The sequence below is a fragment of the Epinephelus lanceolatus genome, chromosome 8 (genome assembly GCF_041903045.1).
Source record: "Epinephelus lanceolatus isolate andai-2023 chromosome 8, ASM4190304v1, whole genome shotgun sequence".
Classification (NCBI taxonomy): domain Eukaryota; kingdom Metazoa; phylum Chordata; class Actinopteri; order Perciformes; family Serranidae; genus Epinephelus; species Epinephelus lanceolatus.
In genome coordinates this window covers 36,595,268-36,616,294 of record NC_135741.1, presented here as the reverse complement: position 1 = coordinate 36,616,294, position 21,027 = coordinate 36,595,268, and the positions used below count along the sequence as shown (strand labels likewise).

Below are 21,027 nucleotides of genomic sequence, written 5' to 3'. Positions count from 1 at the left end.
ACTGGCCAATATGTTTAAATATCTCGCCAGGTGCTACACAGTGTACAAGGATCTGTATGGCTAGCCTCTCATAAATGTTATATACTCTGAACAGAAAAGTTTTTTATGATCTTTTTTAAATTAATGGGATGAATTATCTTTGCTAATAATATGTTGATTTATGTTCATGTGTATTTTCAGCCATTTTTTTTTATTTTTGAAAACAAAAACAAACACACACAGAAAACCCCTAATACAAACAAACCTCAGTCAAAATTTGAATCAAAACATCATACTGCGTAATACAATTATCTTTCTGTTTAATTTCTAACTAAAAACTAACTTAACTCTGACTAAAAAAAAATTAATCAGTTGCTCCATTTGTATTGTTTAATTCAGCTAATAAGCGTGTCAGTGAATTGCTTATAAATACATTTTATTCAATGTTTTTTTTTCAGCGATGGATTGATTCATTTGTAAAGTCCTGTGTTATCCCTCTTTTTGTCTAAACATCAGTTTTAAATTTGAGGGAAACAATCTTGACTCGAGGTTCACTTACTCGCTTTTTCTGGAGCTGTCAAACCAATACTACAGTAGTAAAAACTCCAGAACAAATAAGTAAGTGGACTTTGAGTTGAGATTGTTTTGTCAACTGCTGTTTTCAAGGTCAGACCTGCTCTATTAATAATATGATCATTTGAATTTGTTTTCAATACAATGCCACGCTGGCTTCTTTCCCAGGCTCTGTGTCCATCACATGTCCTTCCTGATGTCCTTGTCTCAAAGTCTAGTGTTTGTTTTCTAAAACACAACTCACAGACATGCATCTATTTCAATGTACTCATGAGGTCTTGTTTGTTATGTTTTTGTCAAACAAGGTCACAGAATACAGTACCTGCAGTTTTGTGTTATTTTGGAAACAGTTGTAGCCACCACGTTCAAACGGCTGGGTGACTAATTATAGAAAACAGCCTTCACTGTCACTTAAATGCTTTAGGGGTTTTTTCTCTACTGACATTTGTTGGTAGGTGACCTTGATTCCTCAGCCGAAAATGACAAAAGAACGAATCAAAACAACTAGAGATGCACAGTGACAGCAAAAGATTCAAAACAACTAGAATTATACTGAAAATGACCACAAAGAGACAGAAAGTGATGAAAAAGTTACACAAACCATTTACAAAGAGACTCAAATTGACCACACAAAAAAACTACTACAAAGATACTCAAAATGTACACAGACACAAAAAAAAACTACAAAAATACTTAAAATGTACACAAACAGACACAAAAAAATACAAAGATACTTAAAATGTACACAGATGCACACTACAAAGACACTCAAAATGACCATAAATGGATTCAAAACAACTACGAAAAACCTCAAAATGACCACAAAGAGAAAGAAAATGATGAAAAGGCTAAACAAAAAAACTACAAAGAGACTCAAAATGACCATTGAAAGTTATTTTGAGGATGCCAAATAACGAAAAGGTTACACAAAGCAACTACAAAGAGACTCCAAATGACCACAAAGAGACACAAAACAACTACAAAAAGATGCTAAACAACCACTAAGTCTCTGTGTTTTGCTCCTATGTAGAAGAGGTGGTGGGGCCTTGTGCATATCTGTGCCCAGGGACACATTGTCTCATAATCTGCCCATGCCTATGAACGCTATAAAGGCCTACCTATTTTAAACTACATAAATAAAGTTGTGGAAATTGGATAAATATCATGGAACAGTTATGGAGAAGTTCAATAGGTAGCTCAAAATCAATGGGTAAACATATGTGGGAACCCTAATAACAGTGAAGGAAGTGATGAGTGTTCCCCCTGTGGGAGACAGGAGATATCAGTGCATATGATTTCACTGTGTGTACAATACCACAATAAACTATATGATGTTGCTGTTGGATAAAACCAACAGGCTGGCATGTGTTTTTTTATGTTCCACAAAAAGTGTTATACGTTTATACTGCTAGGTATGGGCTAGGTTGTGGAATTTCCAAGTCTATAAGGAAACTAGAACTAAAACAAGAAAATTACCAAAAGTAGGATAAGGTGTGAAACTCCTTTTTGCCTTGGGTTAGAATTGTGCTGTGGTTTCCAGTAAAAATGGGTCCTAACACATTCTGAGGGCACATGATTACTGTCACAGGTAGCATATTTTTACCATCAACAGCAACCCCTATGGTGGTGTGAAATTTCTGCTAACACATCTGACAGGGCCTTATCAAAAGGAATGCTGTCCTGCACACATTTATGGTTACGCCTCCTGCTATTCTGTGAAACTGTTAAAGGCTGCTGACTTCCTTGTTTGCTTTGTATACTGCCTGTATCACCTGTTCTCTTGTAGACTCACCTGAAACCTCGCCAGGTAGGAGGAAGAGACAGAGTGAGGCAAAAACGAAAGATAGTTTTCAGAGGTGAAGGTGAGCTAAGACACTTTGGAATTTTTGACAAGAAGAGTAACAAGACGAGAGAATCAACAGACAAGGAAGAATACAGGCGACCAACCTCATCTCTACCTATCATGTCTTTGTCTAAGCCAGAGGGGCAGCTAGCCCACGAGCTGAGCTGTCCCATCTGCCTTCAGCTCTTCTCTGATCCGATGGTTCTCCCCTGCGGACACAACTACTGCCGAGCCTGTATCTGGAAGTCAGTTGACAAGGGGGACATATCATGTTGCCCAGAGTGCCGTGAGGAGTTTCATGGTTTAAATTCCCTGCAGAAAAACTTCAAACTCTGCAGCATCATCGAGGGTTACCTTGCCACTGCACCGCTTCTGGACTGTCGGCAGGACACTGAGCCTGGGGGGATGGAGGTTTTCTGCGACCACTGTATAGATGAGCGGGTACCAGCTGTGAAGTCTTGCCTGAAGTGTGAGGTGTCACTGTGTTCCAGGCACCTCCAGAGACATCACGAGAAGGAGTCGTTCAAGACGCACACTGTGGTGGAGCCCACGAATGAGCATGGGATGAAGTGCTGCTCCATCCACCGGCGTCCCCTCGAGTATTTTTGTTCCAGCGACATGACCCTAATGTGCAGCATGTGTGTCGTAGAGGGCTTTCACCAGAACCACGACGTTCTCACCTTCAGCGTAGCCGAAGAGGAGATGAGGCGAGCGTTGGAGGGCCGCAGCAAGGTATTTCTGTTGTTTCATTTCCCAGACTTTTAATCTACAGACATTTTTCCTATGGTGATATTGAAGCACCAGTTTTGCATACATCTGCAATATTGGGAATAGGCGATAAAATAAAAACAAGGGTAATGTTTATTTTATGGTAAAATTTCTTAAGAATTTCCAGGAAAAACCTATCATAGGGATATGAAAGATGATTAAATAAATTGGTAACCTAGTCAGTGGAGAGCAGGTAAGCCAAACATGTACATGTGAAATTTTGCTGCAACATGTTCTCATCCCAGATTGTCAAATACCAACACTTTCTCACGCCCCTCCTGTGTGATACCAACACCAAAGTCAACCTTTTGTGTCTGTATGAGAATCATCCTTTAATGTCTGTGACAACTGTCTCCGAGGTGAAACTCGTACAGTGTGGTTCAAGTGGTCAAACTGTTGCAGTTAGGTTGAGGCAACAACTACTCGGTTAAGTTTAGAAAAAAACTCATGTTTTGGGTTTAAATACGTATGTAACATTTTGTAAATAAACACACAAGTATGTTACAGATGGATGTGAGTCAAGGAACGTTATGGATTTTTGGTTTCAACCAGGATACAAACGGTATTCTCCTGGATAAGAGTCTGTGTTTGCCTGACCCATCCACCACCCCTTCTGCTTGGCTTAGACAGACATCAGGGTTTGAAATTAGCATCAGCCACCAGCCATATGCTGGTAAAATATGCAAGTGGCTGCTAGATTTGCTTCACTTCCCAGCCAAAACACAATGGTAATCTATTGAGTGGCAGGTAGATTTTGGGATCCATCAGCCACTGTGGCAGGTTGACAAAAAGTTAGCAACCCTGATGGACTTAGTCGCTCTTAATATTGTGTCACTTGCTCTAAGCATCAAATATTGCCGTGGATGTTGGAATTGGTTGAAAGCCTGGTGCATCTCAGAGATGTCCCTCGGTATCACACGGCGAGTGGCATGGCAAAGCATCAGTTTCTGACAATTTTGGAAAGGGAGCAGGCTGCAAGGTTAGCACACAGTTTATCATAGATGGCAAATAACGCTTCCAATAATTAATGAATAATATAAGAATGTTTACTGTAATTTGGCACTGAATTATGTTGTTCCTTCTGGGCAATGTGTTCAGACATTACAAACCTGTAAAATAATTACTAAACACAGCTCTTCAGGGAGTGCACATTGTTGAGCAATGAGGCTTTACTTGCTAAACAACAATAGAAATATAACATTGGAGGTTTGAATAAAGTGGCTGGCAGCTATCTGGGACACCACCATTGTGTTTGGAACAGGTGAATGATAAGAATGCAAAAAGTTGTCTGGCTGATGAGAGCAGTGTAATGACTTCTGACAGGATAAAAGGGAGTTCCCAGTTCCAGCTGACTGATTCCGAAACTTCAATTACATCTATGCTGAGTAGAAGTGCAAAGTCATCATATCAAAAAGTCATATGGACTTCACGAAAATGACTTTACTGTAGGCCTCCTCATCTCCTTTCACTTGCAATATGGAAATGAAATGAAAGTCTTGTCCCTGTCTTGGTAACAACATGTTGAAAGAAAAGTACAAGTGTTAAACACACAAATCTGTAATGCATTTAAACTGTGTTTGCAGGTGGTTTCTAGCAGACTGCAGATGACAGAGAGTCTCCTACAGAAGCAAGCAGAGGAGCGAGGAGCCTCTGAAGCTGTAGGGGACAAACTGGTCATCAAGGCTATCACTGTCATGGACAGTGTGGCTGCCCTAGTGGACAGGTAACTTACTGCACATGTGCTGGTATTGACATTGCCTTCAACAGTAATGTGTGTTGTCTTTAAAGGTGTTTTATTATGTGCAATGTCAGTCATAAAACACAGTTACAACTTAGTTGGACAAAGACAATGTCACATACCTTCATGCACCAATTAGGATTTAGCAACATTTCAATCAGAATCTGATGACTGCTGTGGGGTTGTAAATGTTGTTTTTAAATGAATAAGATGATGTACCACATATGAAACTTTAAAAGGGATAAACTCTTGTTTACATTGGCAGTAAATAGTGGTTGAAGTGTTCTTTTTCCTGTGCTGTAAATCACAGGTTTTGTGTTCAGTCAGTCACAGCATTATTTATAATGGGCCTGTGTGCGTCAGATTACCAGAAGCAGTTCCTCTTTCAGGGCTTACGTGCAGGATCAGGCATTGACGTTTGAAGATAAAATTCATGCTAGAACTCAGTGTTCCAATCTTTTCTTGTGATAAATCCAGTTTATCTGCATTGTTGGACTGCCAGAAGACTAAAGTCCTGTAATACTGTTCGAATGTCATGGACTGTTCAACAGCAGTTTGAAAAATAGATTAGATGACAATTCAGGCAGATGCGCTGAAGCATGTATCAGAGGCGTCCAAGAAAAATACATGCCTTGTTTATTTTTGGTGGAGCTGCAGCGCCTTGCACAGAGCAGAGTTCTTCTGCTAACAGGCACTGTATGTAAAATACAGTGTAGGTATGATGTGATTATGTGGATGAATGTATTCTTAATAACTATAACAGCCACAAATCTGTGATCTATGCCATTCATTACTGGACTCTGAAAGGTATTAACTGTCTGTAGTAGGCTATATTGCACAATGGAGAAGAAAATAATCACAATAAATACAACTAAGAGACAACAAGAAAGAAAGAAAGAAAGAAAGAAAGAAAGAAAGAGAAAGCATTCAACTACATGGGGTACTATAGGACACAAACACAAATATCAATGAAAAATAAACAAATTAACAAAATGCTCCGCTTCTGAAATGCCTTTCCACGTCCACGTACGACGTGCAAGGTACCCTGGGTGTGTTTGGTGTTGACATTCTGGGACACCGTGTCAAGTTCTGCCTGTTACACACATTTCCTTTCAAGATACACTTCTTTTACAGGAAATTTTATGTTCACGTGCAGTCTCTTAAAATAAACGCACTACGTCGGTACAACACCATGAAATCACATTTTTTTCCTTCAACAACAAATGCACATGGTTGAGCTCAGGCAACAAAAACACGTACAGTAGGTAGGTTTAGGCAACAAAAGCACGTGGTTAGGCTTAAGGCCAAAACACACCGGCGGCGTACGAGGCAACAACAACAGGTGGTTAGATTTAGGCAACAAATGCACGTGGTTAGGCTTAGGCAACAAAAAAAGCATGTGGTTAGCTTTTGGAAAAAAGAACAGGGTTTGACGCAAACACTGCTCTCTCTGATGACAGTTGGTGTTTGATGCTTTCGTGCTTGTTCCACCGCGTTTTCCCCTGACGCTGCCAGACGCCGTTGAACTATAACTGCAACCAGCTGCTTATCGTGCCAACGTTAAAGAACACCTTTTATCATTGGTTTCTGACACCGCAAGTCACTGCCCAAGCTTCAGATTTCAACGACTTTGGCGTGAGAATGGGCTCGGGTCATCGCTGGACCATAGAGAGCTGTTACCGGTGGAATTCTCTGGTCCCAAAATGGTGGTGATGATAACAAAAACAGGGACTAATTAATTTTGTTAACGTTTCTAACTTTAGTAGATCCTAAAGGCCCAGACACACCAAGCCCACGGCTGGCCGTCGACCAAAGTCAGGCTGTCGGTGGGCGTCTGTTGGCCTAGTTTTTGCAGTGTGTCCCACACTGTCAGCACTTCGGCGTCAGCGGCTTTTCGGCCAATTGAGCTTGTTGGTGAAAGAGATCACTCTGATTGGCTGTTCAGGTTTTATTCCCTCGCGCCTGTAGTGAGTGAATCTGCCTGTAGTGAAACCGGAGCTAACCGGTGCTTCTTCCTCAGGCTCCACTTCACTCAGCTGCCCAACAGATCCGCTGCCTCTTCCCACTTAAACCTGAATAACAAACGCACTCTGGCACTCCGTTTGAATCCAAACGGAGTGCCAGGGCTAGCTGGGAGGCTAGCAGAGCGTTAGCCGCAGCATGACTGGAGGGAAGCACAGCCAGTTAGCCTCCGCTAGTCTCTGAGCTAGCCCCGGCTCTCCATTTGGATCCAACCGGAGCACCAAGCCCTGGTTTGTTATTCAGGTTAAAGGGGGAAGAAGCGGCGGGTTTATCAGGCAGCTGAGTGAAGTGGAGCCTGCGGAAGAAACACCTGGACTGTCTGGATGTAATAGTCCATAGAGATGCTGCGATGCTCGGCTGCACAGATAGGAAACCCCTGGGCTGACAGGATGTCCCACTCTCTCACTCCGCTCTCTCTCACGCAGCTCAGAACGTACGTGCTACTTGGCCATCGGATGTAGTCCGTGTAGCGTGTTCAAATGCAACTGACACAGGGCGACGTGAGGCGACGTGAGGTGACATGAGGCGACGTAGACGACGCAACAGTTGGCTTTCGTCGCCACTAGTTCTGTGATGTCGGTTTGGTGTGTCCTCACCTTAACATTTCTGGTATGAAATTAATTTGCAGATGCTCTGGTTAAAAATTAGACCAAATTTTTCTTTGGATGTCAGTAGCCACAGCAAAGACCAAAATGTGGCCTACAATGGACTGTAAGGCTTGTTGTTTTAGCTGAGGCAGTTTCAGGAAAACCTGGTCTAGAAAAGTAAGGAGTCAGCAGCCAGTGATGGTAAAAAAATAGTCAGTAAAACAGGTTATTTAACAGTTGTGAATCGCTGAAACCACGAGAGGTCCTTGAGGATACACTCATAAGTGTGCACACAAAATATTAGGCTGATTGGTCCAGTAATTTTTGAGATTATAGTGACGTAACACATTTTCCCCCCAGGCTTATACCTAGTGAATATAATGAAAAACAAACAAACAAACAAACAAAAAAAAGCCTGCCTCATCAAAACAAATGAAGCGCGCCACATGACTCACTGTTGCGAAAGGCTTTCGAAATACTAGAGTAATGTTCAAGCAATACTAGTAATGATAGTGGGTGTAAATATGATTTCTAGGTGGAAAATCATTGTGCTCACTGGCACTCCAAGTTTACCCTAATTCTAATGTACCTTTGTGGTGTTGTGTTCAGCTACAGGGAGCGACTGCGTGTGCTGTTGGAGGAGGAGAGAGGCCAGCGCAGAAAAAGCTGGCAGTTTGGACTGGGTGCACTCGAAGAGCAACAGCAGCAGTTAGCGGAGGCACAGCAAATTGCCGCAGAGGCCCTAAATGAGACAGACCCATGCATCTTCATACACAGGTACAACAATAATCTATACTGCTTTTACAACTAAAATGAATAGATACAAAAAATAACCTCAACACCTCAACATACTGCAGAAAGTATTTTCACTGATAGACTGACAGAATGTGTAATTTTCAGTTTATGTTGTCCCATAATGGATAGATGAGACCAAAAATAAAGAGATTAGTTAGCGAATGCCCCATAAAAGTTGCTTTCATTTATAGTACCAGCTTTACAATAATATAATGTAATATATAAAAATGTGCTTAATGAACATGTGCACTATTAGCTATTAGCAGAGGTGTGGACTCGAGTCATAAAACTGATGACTTAAGACTCGATTTGACAAAGTCAAAAAAAAGACTTGCAATCCAACATGGACATTAACATCAATGACTTATGACTTCACTTGGACATGAGCCTTTTGACTGGAAATATTTGATACCCCCTCCCCGGCCCACAGATAAGAACATTTGGTATATAAAAAGTGTACCATGAATCAATTCATTTCCCTTAATTTCCTGAATCAAGTAACATTAACACTATTTACTCCCAGCAAGTCAACAACCTAATTCCCTAGATTCACTTTCTTTAAACAAGTCTGACAACATCCAGTCAAAAATGGTAAAGTCGAGGCTAAAATTAGCATAGTTAGCAAGCTAATGCTAAGCCAATGCTACTACTACGCTGTTAAAATGGCATTACATTTGGTGAAGAGCACATTATGACTTGTTTGGGACTCGAAACTTAATGTTGAGGACTTGGTGCTTGGCAGTCTTGACTTGAGACTTAACTTGGGACTTGTCAGTCTTTAATTTGGACTTGAGTGCAAAGACTTTAGACTTACTTGTGACTTGCTAAACAATGACTTGGTCCCACCCCTGGCTATTAGCACTTATGACATATAGGATGAACAGATAAGTCTACACACATTTGTATGTGTGTGCCTCCATGCAGCCTACATAAGTAAAGATATGTGAGGCCAAGAAACAAAGCAGATCACATGGTAACAGTCCTCAGCTGATGACATTCTTCTGCTCGCCAGGTTCATGCTGATTGACCATAAGCTGAGAGAAGCTGTCACATGCAAAATTCCCACCATCCCCTCAAATGCTCCGCTCAACACCAAGCATCTCCACGCAAGCCTCAAAACCAAAGACTTCTGCTCAGAAATGACCCGCCTCCTGGATTGCCTCCACATCCTCCTGAACCCCCTTGAGCTCAGCTTCAACCCCTGCACTGCTCACCCCAGCCTGATAGTGTCCAATGACCTGCGCACGGTCAAGTACAGTCCCACCAAGCAGCCATATGCAGAGCACCCAGAGCGTTTTTCAAGCGCGCCCCAGATTCTTTGCAGCCAAGGGTTCTCTAGTGGGGAGCACATATGGGTTGTAGAGATGGGGGCCAACTGCATGTGGTCGGTGGGTGTGTGTTACAAGACCATCCCTCGCCGTGGTGACCATAGTCGTTTAGGTCACAATTCTGTTTCCTGGCGGCTGCAATGGAAAAACGGCAAGCTGACAGTGTGCCAGTCCTCCTGCAACGTGGCTCTGGGGGAAACCACCACTCCTCCGCTGAAGATTGAGATAGCGCTGGACTGTGATGCAGGGACGCTAATGTTCCACAATGTCAGAGGACGCAGGGAGCACCTCCACACCTTCAGGGTAGTGTTTAGGGAGCCGGTTTACCCAGTGTTCACTATACATTCAACCACACCAGAGTCCTGGATCACACTGCACAGGGGGATGTAAACACTATTGTTTAATTTTTTCCATGCATAGAATTCATTTGGGTGTAATTTGGCCTCTCACTTAGATTTTTTCTTTGTAATTGTATTTACTGCGCTTTTTTAAATGTGTGTATTCTACCAAAATGGTGCATTTAAGTGCGGTGTCATCCCCAGACATTTTCCATAGGGTTGGCCAGATGGGGCCACTGGAAATCTTGTGGTGCACACTAAAACCAAAAGCCATAACTGAATTTCAGGAACTCACTTATTCTGTTGCTAGTATATAGGCTTGATGAAAACTGTGTCAATATGGAGATTTAAGTAGTTGCATATCAATATACTTTGTTTTCTTATTTTACAGTTAATATTACTAATGATCTGATGTACATAGACTAATACTGGTAAAGATAATATTTTGAGTTCCACAACAGTCCTAATTTAAAGTATTTTGAGGTGAGAGTTTGGGACCCTTTGAAAATGGCCATGCCAGTTGTTCCCTCGCCAAAATGTTGCCTAATTTGAGAGTGTTGTTTAGCCCTCTTCCCTACAAACTATGCTGACATTGTTGTCAAAAGACACTGTATATAATAACGGACGTAGCTACCATGACGTCACCTGTTGGTCTGTGGACTGCCATTTTTAAAGCCTTAAGTTTGGCATTTCGGATGTTGCCATCTTGGGTTACTTGAAGCACAGAACAAAAGTTTTTGGACCATATTTGGACAAGAGGGTGGAGCTGTTGAGAAGTGAGGGGTGGAACTGACTCTCAGACTATAGCAACACCTAACAGAGAGCCTGGCACTTAGGTGGCCCTGCCGTTTAATATGCGTAGCTTTGGGCCTTAATAAAATGTGAAAAGGTGAGTTATAAAAAAAAATTCACCCCTTGTACAGTTGTCATGAATGTTGATATCAGCCATGGAGAACAAAAAAAGTTTGTACCAGGCTGTAAACATGTTTATGTCTGCTGTAAAGTTGAACACTTTAACATGGGGGTCTATGGGGATATACTCTGTTTTGGAACCAGCCTCAAGTGGCCATTTGATGAACTGCAGTTTAGGCACTTTTGCATTGGCTTAATTTTTATTAGGTCTCGGAGGTTGCTGTTTGGTAGGTACCGATGGATGCTTTATGTTGATGCCTTCACTCTAGCTTAAAAATCTTAAAATAGTAATATATGCCTCCAGTTATTTTCACTTGGGGGAGGGGCAGCAATTGTGTAACGGGGCAATTCCCCCTACTGTTTGACTGTTGTTCTATATCTTTTGTGGATTTTGTGGAGTATAAATATCAATTATAGGTGTTCCAAAGTCAAAATGAATTAGCTTTGTGGGTTTTATCATATTTCCATTTATCTGTTTATCAAAAGTGAACTAAACGTCTTCAATGTTGTGTGTTTTACTTTTGTTTTCTTTATATAGCCACAGTAAACATTAATGTGTGAACACTGATGTAAATATGAGACTTGCTTGTGTTTATGCTACGAATAAACTGATGATAATGTATGTATCCATGTCTAGGTATTGACAGTTTGTACTGAATATGTGATATGTGATTGGCTCTTGACAGTTCATTCATTCAAAGAGGCTTTAGTGCATGACAGTGGGGTTGCCAGGTTCAGCTGTAAATAGGTAACTAACAGTGATTCAGTCGTTTATGTCATACCTAAATGCCGTAGCAAGAAGATAAATTTGATTGTGAACAATTAAAGTAACTCGCTCCATGTTAATAATACACTTCTTTATATTTTGTGTAGTTTTTCATTACGTATTTTGCAAACAGTTTTGCACCTTCACTACATGACTCAGTGGTCACTTTATCTTCTATATTTTCTTTCTTGCATATTGTATATTGCCCATGTAAAGCACCTGTGGCCTATGTTTGTGAAAAGCGCAACATAAATAGACTTTAGTTAACTTATATTTATAGTAAACCATGCTCCGGGTTTTACACACAGCTGTGACAGGGGGACCGATAACTCGAAGCTGGCAACCCAGATTCCATCTGTCACACACTCTGTCATTGGGCAGGACACTGACATCAATTCATGATAATAACATTAACTTAATCTACGCAAGGTCACAAGCAAAGCTGTCACTTAAAAGCAGAAGGCATGGGCTCGGGAGAGAGTACAACCAGAAAAGTGTCCTTCGGTGTGGATGATGAGGACAGAGTCAGGATTCTCCGTGGGGTGAAGGTAATGCTATTTTAGCTAGCGTTTGATAAGCCATGCTAACGTTACTTTATTGTTACGCCCAGCGCTAACTAGCTGTTAGCATGGTGAAGCAGAGCAAATGCAGCTAGCGGTTTGTTTTCTGAGGTGAACCAACGTTGAGTCCACAACCTGTCAAGCGACTGCAGGGGTGAGGAGGATGTACAGGGATGCAGGGGCTGGGGTGGGCTCATATATGACCTGAAACATGACTCTTTCTGTATGCCAAACTCCAGTCGCAAAAAGCCGCAGATAAAAGTTTGCCTTGTTTATCGGTTAAAGAACATAGCTGGCGGATGACCAACATCATTTAGAAACGTTCGTGGTATTATAGTCAATTCGGCATATATGTTATCCACCCAGCGCTCCGAAATTAATCAGAAATCCCACATTTTTCACTGTTCACTAGCTGTCTAGCGTTTGCTACATGGATTAACACAACGCGTTCAGCTCGCAGATAAGAGGCAAACAAATCGCAAGTGTTCAGTGGGAACATTTCAGCTGCAGGGTGGATGCATGACCAAGTCAAAGACAGATTCAAATGTTTTTATTGCTATGACAATTTTGGTTATAAAGATGGTGGCTTTAAATTGACAAATTCTGAGTGAAGTTTGGCAGGGTGCTCTCTGCTTTTTGACACTGCTGCCTTCCAGTGCTACTGTAAATGTCGGAAATTTCGAAGCGCACCTCATGAACCAGTGAAAATGCAACACAGCTGTGCTTGTAGCATAAAATATTAAACTATTCTGTGTTTAAATGTTTTAAATGTAATTGTAAGTTACTAGTGATGTGGGCTGCACAATAAATTGTGTCAAAGGAGACTTTGATTGATACCATTAAACATATTATATTTTCATGTGATAACATAACAATGATTCTGCTGCATTTGCATAAGCAGAGATGTAGGCTATGTTCCTCAAAAGCAAGTGACCTAATCATAATTTATATTGACAAAAGACAAGATGTCATGTCACCTCATGATGACAGAAGTAGAAACAAAATGTGTGTAGTATTTTAAAAGAAAAAGCAGTTACGACAAATATGCAACCTTTTGAACGGTGTATGAAAATGGCTACCTTTTGCAGAATGTATGAGCCCAGCCTTTGATCCTTGTTCACCCTTACATCCTCACCACCATCACTTCCAATGTCATTCATAAAATAAAGGGATGCAATTCCAGGGATTTTCCTGACAGACTGTCAAGATTTACAGTTTAATATTAATATGTCTTTTTAGCCAAAAATCCATGAAGGAGGTTTGTTTAACTGATGAAGTGCAACTTTACCTCAGCAAAAAATGTTACATACTTTTTTCCTTTTTTTTTTTTTTTTTGCTAACACATATTAGGGGCTTGCTTTCAAAATGAAAGATTAAAGCACTCAAGCACAACAAAAGTTTGAATGTTTGTACTGAGCACCGGGATATATGGGGAACTGATGGATGTGATATCCAAATTTCCCATAGGATCTGAAGGCACCATCAACCCCAGCTAGACTCTAATGCAGGCTAGTCAAGTAAAAAAAAAAAAAATAAACCTATGCAATTCAAACAAGTCTAGAGTTTATAGTTGTGGTACCTCCATACATCATAATGATTGTGAAAAAGTTTGTAAAATTGTCTATAAAACATGAAAACGACAAAGCTTACAGATTTATTTATTTACCAGCCCTGCCTGCAAATTCAAATCTTGTGAGTCATAGAAACAGTGAGTCAGTGGCTGCTGCCTGCTGTGGTTTTTGATGTAACTTTGTTTAACCATTTCCCTGGACACACACACAGAAAGTTGTGCTACAGTGACCCACTGTTTTCTGGCACATTTTGCAGCTTTAGATGTTTTACATTTGGCCAAAATTCCCCTGTCCTTCCCAAAGCTTTAAAAAAGACCGATTTTCATTACATTTGAATCAATGTGCATGATATGCTTTATGCTCCATTAAATCATTATTAAGTTTGTGGAAAGTTGCAGAAAGGCCTCTGCTTGTTTAAAAGAAAATAAAGTTAAGAGCAGAAAAAAAACTTCTGGGGGGGAACCTCAGGTTTATCGGTTCTCAGTTCTGTGTTGTTTCTGTGTCTCCAGCCTGCCAGTCTTTCCCTTTTTTTTTAATTTTGCTATTCACCCCTCCCCAGCTGTCAGAAGATGTTCTCCAGAGGATGAGAGGAGTTGCCAACATTGCTCCAGAACGCACACCTTCATCTACCTCAAGCCCTCAGAATGACACAGGTATCACGCACCTCACAGAGTTTTCACACAAGTTTTTTGTCTGAGAAAACTTAAAAACCAAAAGTTGCTGGCTGACCCTGTTAATGTGCTGGGGCATTGACTGACTGACCATTTTTAATCTCTCACTTGTATAGAAGTACAAACCTAAATTACTGGAGGATCTGCAAATCCTAACCAGTGCCAGAAGTAATCAATAACTAGAGACCATTTCACAATGGATCACTCCAACTGCGATAAAATGATGAGTGACTTTAAATGAACACGGGCCAGGGGCGTAAGGTGTCTTTCTACCCCCCTACTTCCAACCCCTGGCAAAATACTCAAAACAGCTTCTGTGGTAGTTCCTGCTACATTATGTCACTAGGACCACAAGTTTATATGATGACACACACAGAGACTCACAAGGTGAAAACATTACCAGCCTTTGTTGCAGTGTTGCAGCTGGTAATGGTTATAATCAGTAGATGTAAAACGGTTAACTTAATAAAATGTATTATTTTTGCATTTCAAGTTATTTATTGCCATATGCATAGCAGTAACAGAGAAGTAGTCCTTGGCATGAAAATCATAGATGACCGGCTCCCTCTAACCACATTTGTATTTAATGTATACATTTCTTTATTGGCTTGACTATAAGATGACCCTGATTTAAGGCCGCCCCCTGCTTTCCAACACCTGTTTTGGGAAAGAGACATTTTAAGGATATGAAACACGTTGAGACTAGTCCTCTTGGGTTTCCCTGTTATCCCTGAGATAATTTGAGGATAAGGTAGCCCTCATCTCTGAAGCCTTCTTTCTTATACGTTCATTAAAGCAAAATGTAAATCTCAGTCACACTCTCACACTCTCCTGTCAGGCTCCTGAAACAGTCAGGATCATTTTCTCTTATAGTTTTTACATCTTTCAGATTGACACCTGGTTACTGGCAGGATACATAGCATCAGATACTCTACATTCAAAAGAGTATCTGATATTGTTAATATTGTTCTAATGTACGGGATCGGGGAAAGCACTGACAGGAGGGGTGTATTTGTTGGGACGCTGAGTTCAAATATCAACAATCTTTCTCCAGAATTGCAGACTCCACCTTTATATACACAATGTAATGATTATATCTTTATTAAGTATTACTTGTTTTAACAATAACACTGCACTATAGGCCTCCAAGCTGCCACAGTTCGTAATAGTTTGCCTTCTGTAAGAATTTTTCCCTTAAACATCCACTCTGTCTTTATCCAGGTGCTTCTCGCAGCACCAACTCAAGCCCTCGACCCCAGCAGAGCCCACAGTCCCGGGCCCAGCCAAGTAACCAGTCCAGCAGTAGCAAACCAGCCTCCTACGCTAAGGAAGAACAGAGAAGGTGGGTTAAACAAATGTGGGTTTGTAATAGAGACATTTAATGGTGGACAAACATTCAAGCTGATTTATGCCAGGGGATGATAAAAGCCTGGAAATCCAGACCCAAATCTAGAAAGATTTAGGGTCTGACCATGAGTAATGAAAATGGCCTAACTTGAGGGGCGGCACCAAGCATGCATTTTTAAATATCACTGCACGCAATTGGATAACACTACGACCAATCAGAACAACACATGGGGTGATGTATACGCTTAGCTACCAGCGGAGCTAACTGGTAAATTAGACTCTTGCCGTATCCGGTCGGCAAAACAGCAAAAACGTTATTCTTGAAAAGGAAAGACTTGAGTGCCGCCTTCTGTTCCTCTTTTAGAGAAAAAGCCAAGTCTAACTCGTTCGTTGTAGCGGCCAAGGCCGTTTCAAACAACTGGTGTTCATCTGTAGCCATCTTGCAATGTTTACTGACTGATTCCGGACTTCGTCGTCGCAGCTCTGTCGTCATCTGTTTAGCTCGCCTCTGGCCCGCCTATATCAGACACACCGATGTGATTGGTGCAGCTTGGTTTCATGGGCATAGGTAATGAGCATCATTACTGATTGCCAGAGTGACTCGCTGAGCAAATTCAAATTGTGCTCTCGCGAGAACGCTAGATTTCCAGGGTAGATAAAAGTGACTTTAAATGTTGATGTACAAAAATAGAGGCATCATGCCACATGTGTTGCTCAGAATTTATTTTATTTATAGCGACTAACAGTGCCTCTTCTGCTCTAAAATCATCAATAACTGCTCTATCTTGGTTTTGTTAACCTTGCTCAAAAACACTGGTGTTACAACTATGCTGCACATTTTTAAAGGCTCAGTCAAGAAAATAGATTGCAGCAGGGTAAGATACCCCTGTGCAACACTGTGACCATTTCAGTGATACAGTATGAGGACTGTGTCCACATAGTATTTTTCTTCAGCAGAAAAGCTGTTGCAGGGCGCTGGGGAGCACTTTATCCAAACACTTCATAAAAAGCGCTCAAAGCACTTTTTTAAATGACATGATGTGCATGGGTTTTGTTTCTGTGGCAACAGTATTTTGACACTAACATTAGCTAGGTAGCTAATGTAATGCTACTGTACATTAACAGAGGGTTGACTACACCGTAAACAATAAGCTTACAAAGCATTCGGTGATAAAAGCACAGCACCCCCTAGTCAGTGTGCAGCTGATCTGCTCCCACAAATGGGCTTTCCTGCCTTTGTTGTGACAACTGATAGTAGTCTAGCTAAAGAAGCAGCAGTGAGAGAGATTTCAACTAGAAGTGCTTGGAGAATCCGCACAATAAGGCCAGAGCGCTTTTGGCGGCTGCATGCGGCACCATATGCTCTCTTCTCATTGGGAACAATTGAATAAACACACTGGCACCCAGAAAAAATGGCTCATACTTTTCTAACAAATCTCTGCATACAGACATTGTGGATCTTCCTCTGAAATTCAATGGGCAGAGCGTATGTCAGAACCTTTGAAGCTGGGGTATCATGCATAATGGCACTGAGTGAAACTTAGAAAAATGTATCTGTTGAGCTAAAGGATTTCAGTTTGTACATTGCCGCTGACAGTCAGTATACCATCAAGCTGCTTATTCCATACGAATGCATGCCATTTTTCCTTTTTGTGGCACTGTGGGTCTCAGTGCAATATGAATGCAGGCATGTATACACAGAGTCTAAAGCAGTTTACCAGCACCATGTGCTGACGAAAGGATCTTCAATCAGACATCCTTCCTTTCAGTTTCATGATCAGACTGTGTATAGATTCAACAATGTTTCATTGAAGCCCTCGACAAACAAAGTCCTTGAATTGAAAATGTGGTGGATAATGCAACAATAAAATGATAAATTTGAAACTTGTAGTTATCTTGATAACCTGTGTATCATTGCTGAAGATCAAACTGAATGCTAACAGATGCAAGCCTTCTTCTCACTCACTCCCAGCATTCCTTTCATCACAGGAGAATAGATATATTGCCTTTTAATAGCGCAGCTTTGATACTCCATGTAGTTGACTGATCTGGTGAAATTTGATATATACTGCCCCCTTGTGGTAATATTTGTTTAAAGTAAGTTTGGCTGTAATCAAAGGCTTTGGAAAGCAGACAGTGATGATAGTATGCCACAGGTGGAGCCATGATTATGTGTGTGTTTATTTGCGTGTGTATCTACGGTGTATGTGTTTCAGGTTTGAACGGCAGCAGACAATACTGAAGGAGGAACTGGCCAAGGTGGCACAAAGAGAGAAGGAGGAGATGACTAAAGCCAAGGTCCGGGAAAGACAACACTTGCGGCAGGAAGCCCAGAACACCAAAAAAATGGTACACACACACACACACACACACACACACACACACACACACACACACACACACACAGACACAGTCTCGTGCCCCTTTAACACTGACCTTGTGACTTCAGATATCTGGAGGATAGCCCATCACTTTAAAGGACACCTTTGTTGGTAAACCAAACAAAATTGCCTGAGGTCACAGTCAGGGTTGTATCAGGTCACACTCGGCTCTGCCTGGTGTTATTGTTGAGCTTTTAACCCTTGACTGCTTTTCTTTTCTGCCATGTTTATATGATATGAAAGTGATGAATAACTAGGGCATGGTTTTGGTGAACATTTGCACTTGGGAGATGATAAAATCACAAACAGTTGCACAGCTGCAATGAAGGAAGCGAAGATGGCAAAGCTTTCGAAGGATAAACAACAAAGTAACTGTTGTCTGTTCAAGCATTACATTAACACAGTGACATTCATATGCAGCGTGCATGCAACTTCTTGATGGTTATTTTTAAGGGACAAGTCATTTGAGTAATTGTTATAATATTCAACATGAAAACACTAACCATTCGCTCTACACAAAGAAAGATGTCCTGGACATGTTTGGCATTGGTTATAGCCTGCATGGGAATTAGATGAATCTCCGAGTTTATGTTTGGCAGATGGCAGATGCTGCTGGTCCCCCTCCTGTTCAAACAGATTTTCAGCTGGCCTGGCCTGGGATGAGCCCATCAAAACAGTTTATCTAATATGGGACGTGGTTGTAGGTCCATCCAGTTTTCTATTTTCTATTTTCTATTCTATTCTATTTTCTTTACCTTGTGACCCCTAGGTTGGGAACACTGGGTCTAAAGCATGTTGACAACATACTCTCCTATCTATAAATCAGTGGAAATCTAAAATTCCACTAATTTGAATTATTTGATTTAGCTCTAACGTAGACATCCATAAACATTAATATCATGCAAGAAGAATGAAAAAGTGTGTGTGTATGGTGTGTAACACAATACCGCACCTATAACACAGTAGCATGAGGCACAGTCACTACATGCACACAGTGACAAGCTCTCTCCTAGTCTTCTACAGCAGGTCAGAGGATATGCTAATGAGGTAAAATCTCTGTCAAATTAATTATTAATAACAGCCCTTTTTTGCAGTCCATGGAGATTCAAATTGAAATATATGATTTACACTTGCCAGCTTAAATGAGGACAGAGAGCATCAAAACACATCAGCACAAGCGCTGCACAGCTTCTGCCAGGATCTGCTGTTACAATAGTGTGTGTGCAACTTATGTGTGTCTAATTAATAGAGGTCCCCTGACAGGTAAACATAAATTACAATACAAAGGGAAGACTTATTAATCTAAACTAAAATTGAAAATCTCCAAAAGAATTATTTCTAAATGTATAAGGAGTAATAAACATAGTTACATTTTGAGGAGGAAAACAACATGTTACAGCATGCACCGCTGATATTGTGAACTTGAATCAGATAAAGTTGCTCCTTGTGAAATACAGTCAGGTCCATAATTATTTGGACAATGATACAGTTGTCATCATTTTGGCTCTGTACACCACCACAATGGGTTTTAAATGAAACAATGAATACCTGCTTAAAGTGCAGACTCTCAGCTTTCATTTAAGGCTTTTTTCAAAAGTGTAGTATGAACCGTGTAGGAATTACAACCATTTCCTCACACAGTCCCCCGACTTTAAGGGCTCATAAGTATTTGGACAAACTAACATAATCATCAATTAAACAGTCAGTTTTAATACTTGGTTGCAAATCCTTTACAGTCAATGACTGCCTGAAGTGTTGGACACATAGACATCACCAGATGCTGGGTTTCTTCCCTGGTGATGCTCTGCCAGCCCTTTACTGCAGCCGTCTGCACTTCCTGCTTGTGTTTTGGGTGTTTTGCCCTCAGTTTTGGCTTCAGCAAGAGAAACGCATGCTCAGTTGGATTCAGGTCAGATGATATGACTTGGCCATTGCAGAACATTCCACTTCTTTGCCTTAAAAATGTCTTTGGTTGCTTTTGCAGTATGCTTCAGGTCATTGTCCATCTGCACTGTGAAGCATCGTCCAATGAGTTTTGAAACATTTGGTTGAATCTGAGCAGATAATGGTGCCCCAAACACTTCAGCTTTCATCCTGCTGCTCTTGTAAGCAAGACAAGACTTCACTAGAATAAATACAGAGGGTTTATCACAAGATGCAAACCATTGGTTAGCCTTAAAAATGGAAGGCCATCTAAAAAGCCTGTACAGTTGTGGAACAGCATACTATGGACAGATAAAACAAAGATCAACTACCAGAATGATGGGAAGACAAGAGAAGGAAGAAGGGAAGGAACTGCTCATGATCCAAAGCACACCACCTCATCAGTGAAGCATGGTGGAGGTACTGTTATGTCATGGCCATGTATGGCTGCCAGTGGAACTGGTTCTCTTGTATTTATTGATGATGTGACTGCTGACAAGAGCAGCAGGATGAAAGCTGAAGTGTTTGAGGCACCATTATCTGCTCAGATTCAACCAAATGCTTCAAAACTCATTGGACGATGTTTCACAGTGCAGATGGACATTGACCTGAAGCATATTGCAAAAGCAACCAAAGACATTTTTAAGACAAAGAAGTGGAATGTTCTGCAATGGCCAAGTCATATCATCTGACCTGAATCCAACTGAGCATGCGTTTCTCTTCCTGAAGCCAAAACTGAGGGCAAAACACCCAAAACACAAGCAGGAAGTGCAGACGGCTGCAGTAAAGGGCTGGCAGAGCATCACCAGGGAAGAAACCCAGCAACTGGTGATGTCTATGTGTCCAACACTTCAGGCAGTCATTGACTGTAAAGGATTTGCAACCAAGTATTAAAACTGACTGTTTAATTGATGATTATATTAGT

General features: G+C 41.1%; 2 protein-coding genes across 3 annotated transcripts in view; both read left to right on the top strand.

The window, feature by feature from the left end:
• The first annotated feature begins 2,319 nt into the window (after nucleotides 1-2,319).
• Nucleotides 2,320-11,509, top strand: LOC117257929 (E3 ubiquitin/ISG15 ligase TRIM25). Its single transcript, XM_033628346.2, has 4 exons — nucleotides 2,320-3,127; nucleotides 4,747-4,886; nucleotides 8,120-8,287; nucleotides 9,318-11,509. The coding sequence occupies exons 1-4, from the start codon at nucleotides 2,516-2,518 to the stop codon at nucleotides 10,021-10,023; spliced, it is 1,626 nt and encodes a 541-aa protein (XP_033484237.2). The 5' UTR covers nucleotides 2,320-2,515; the 3' UTR covers nucleotides 10,024-11,509.
• A 483-nt stretch (nucleotides 11,510-11,992) lies between these two features.
• LOC117257632 (MICOS complex subunit mic25a) overlaps nucleotides 11,993-21,027 on the top strand; it is a 122,369-nt gene continuing 113,334 nt past the window's right edge. For both annotated transcript variants that reach the window (XM_033627866.2, XM_033627865.2), the window contains exons 1-4: nucleotides 11,993-12,197; nucleotides 14,340-14,433; nucleotides 15,673-15,793; nucleotides 18,015-18,147. In XM_033627866.2, coding sequence (XP_033483757.2) covers nucleotides 12,114-12,197; nucleotides 14,340-14,433; nucleotides 15,673-15,793; nucleotides 18,015-18,147 — 432 coding nt within the window. In that variant the 5' untranslated portion in view covers nucleotides 11,993-12,113. The remainder of the gene's footprint in view (nucleotides 12,198-14,339; nucleotides 14,434-15,672; nucleotides 15,794-18,014; nucleotides 18,148-21,027) is intronic.

What these genes read in the sequence shown, in the direction of transcription:
- LOC117257929 (XM_033628346.2), top strand. Translation starts at nt 2,516, where the DNA reads ATGTCTTTGTCTAAGCCAGAGGGGCAGCTAGCCCACGAGCTGAGCTGT. An exon ending in CGTTGGAGGGCCGCAGCAAG is followed by an intron (nt 3,128 to 4,746) that starts GTATTTCTGTTG and finishes CTGTGTTTGCAG; the next exon opens with GTGGTTTCTAGCAGACTGCA. An exon ending in GTGGCTGCCCTAGTGGACAG is followed by an intron (nt 4,887 to 8,119) that starts GTAACTTACTGC and finishes TGTTGTGTTCAG; the next exon opens with CTACAGGGAGCGACTGCGTG.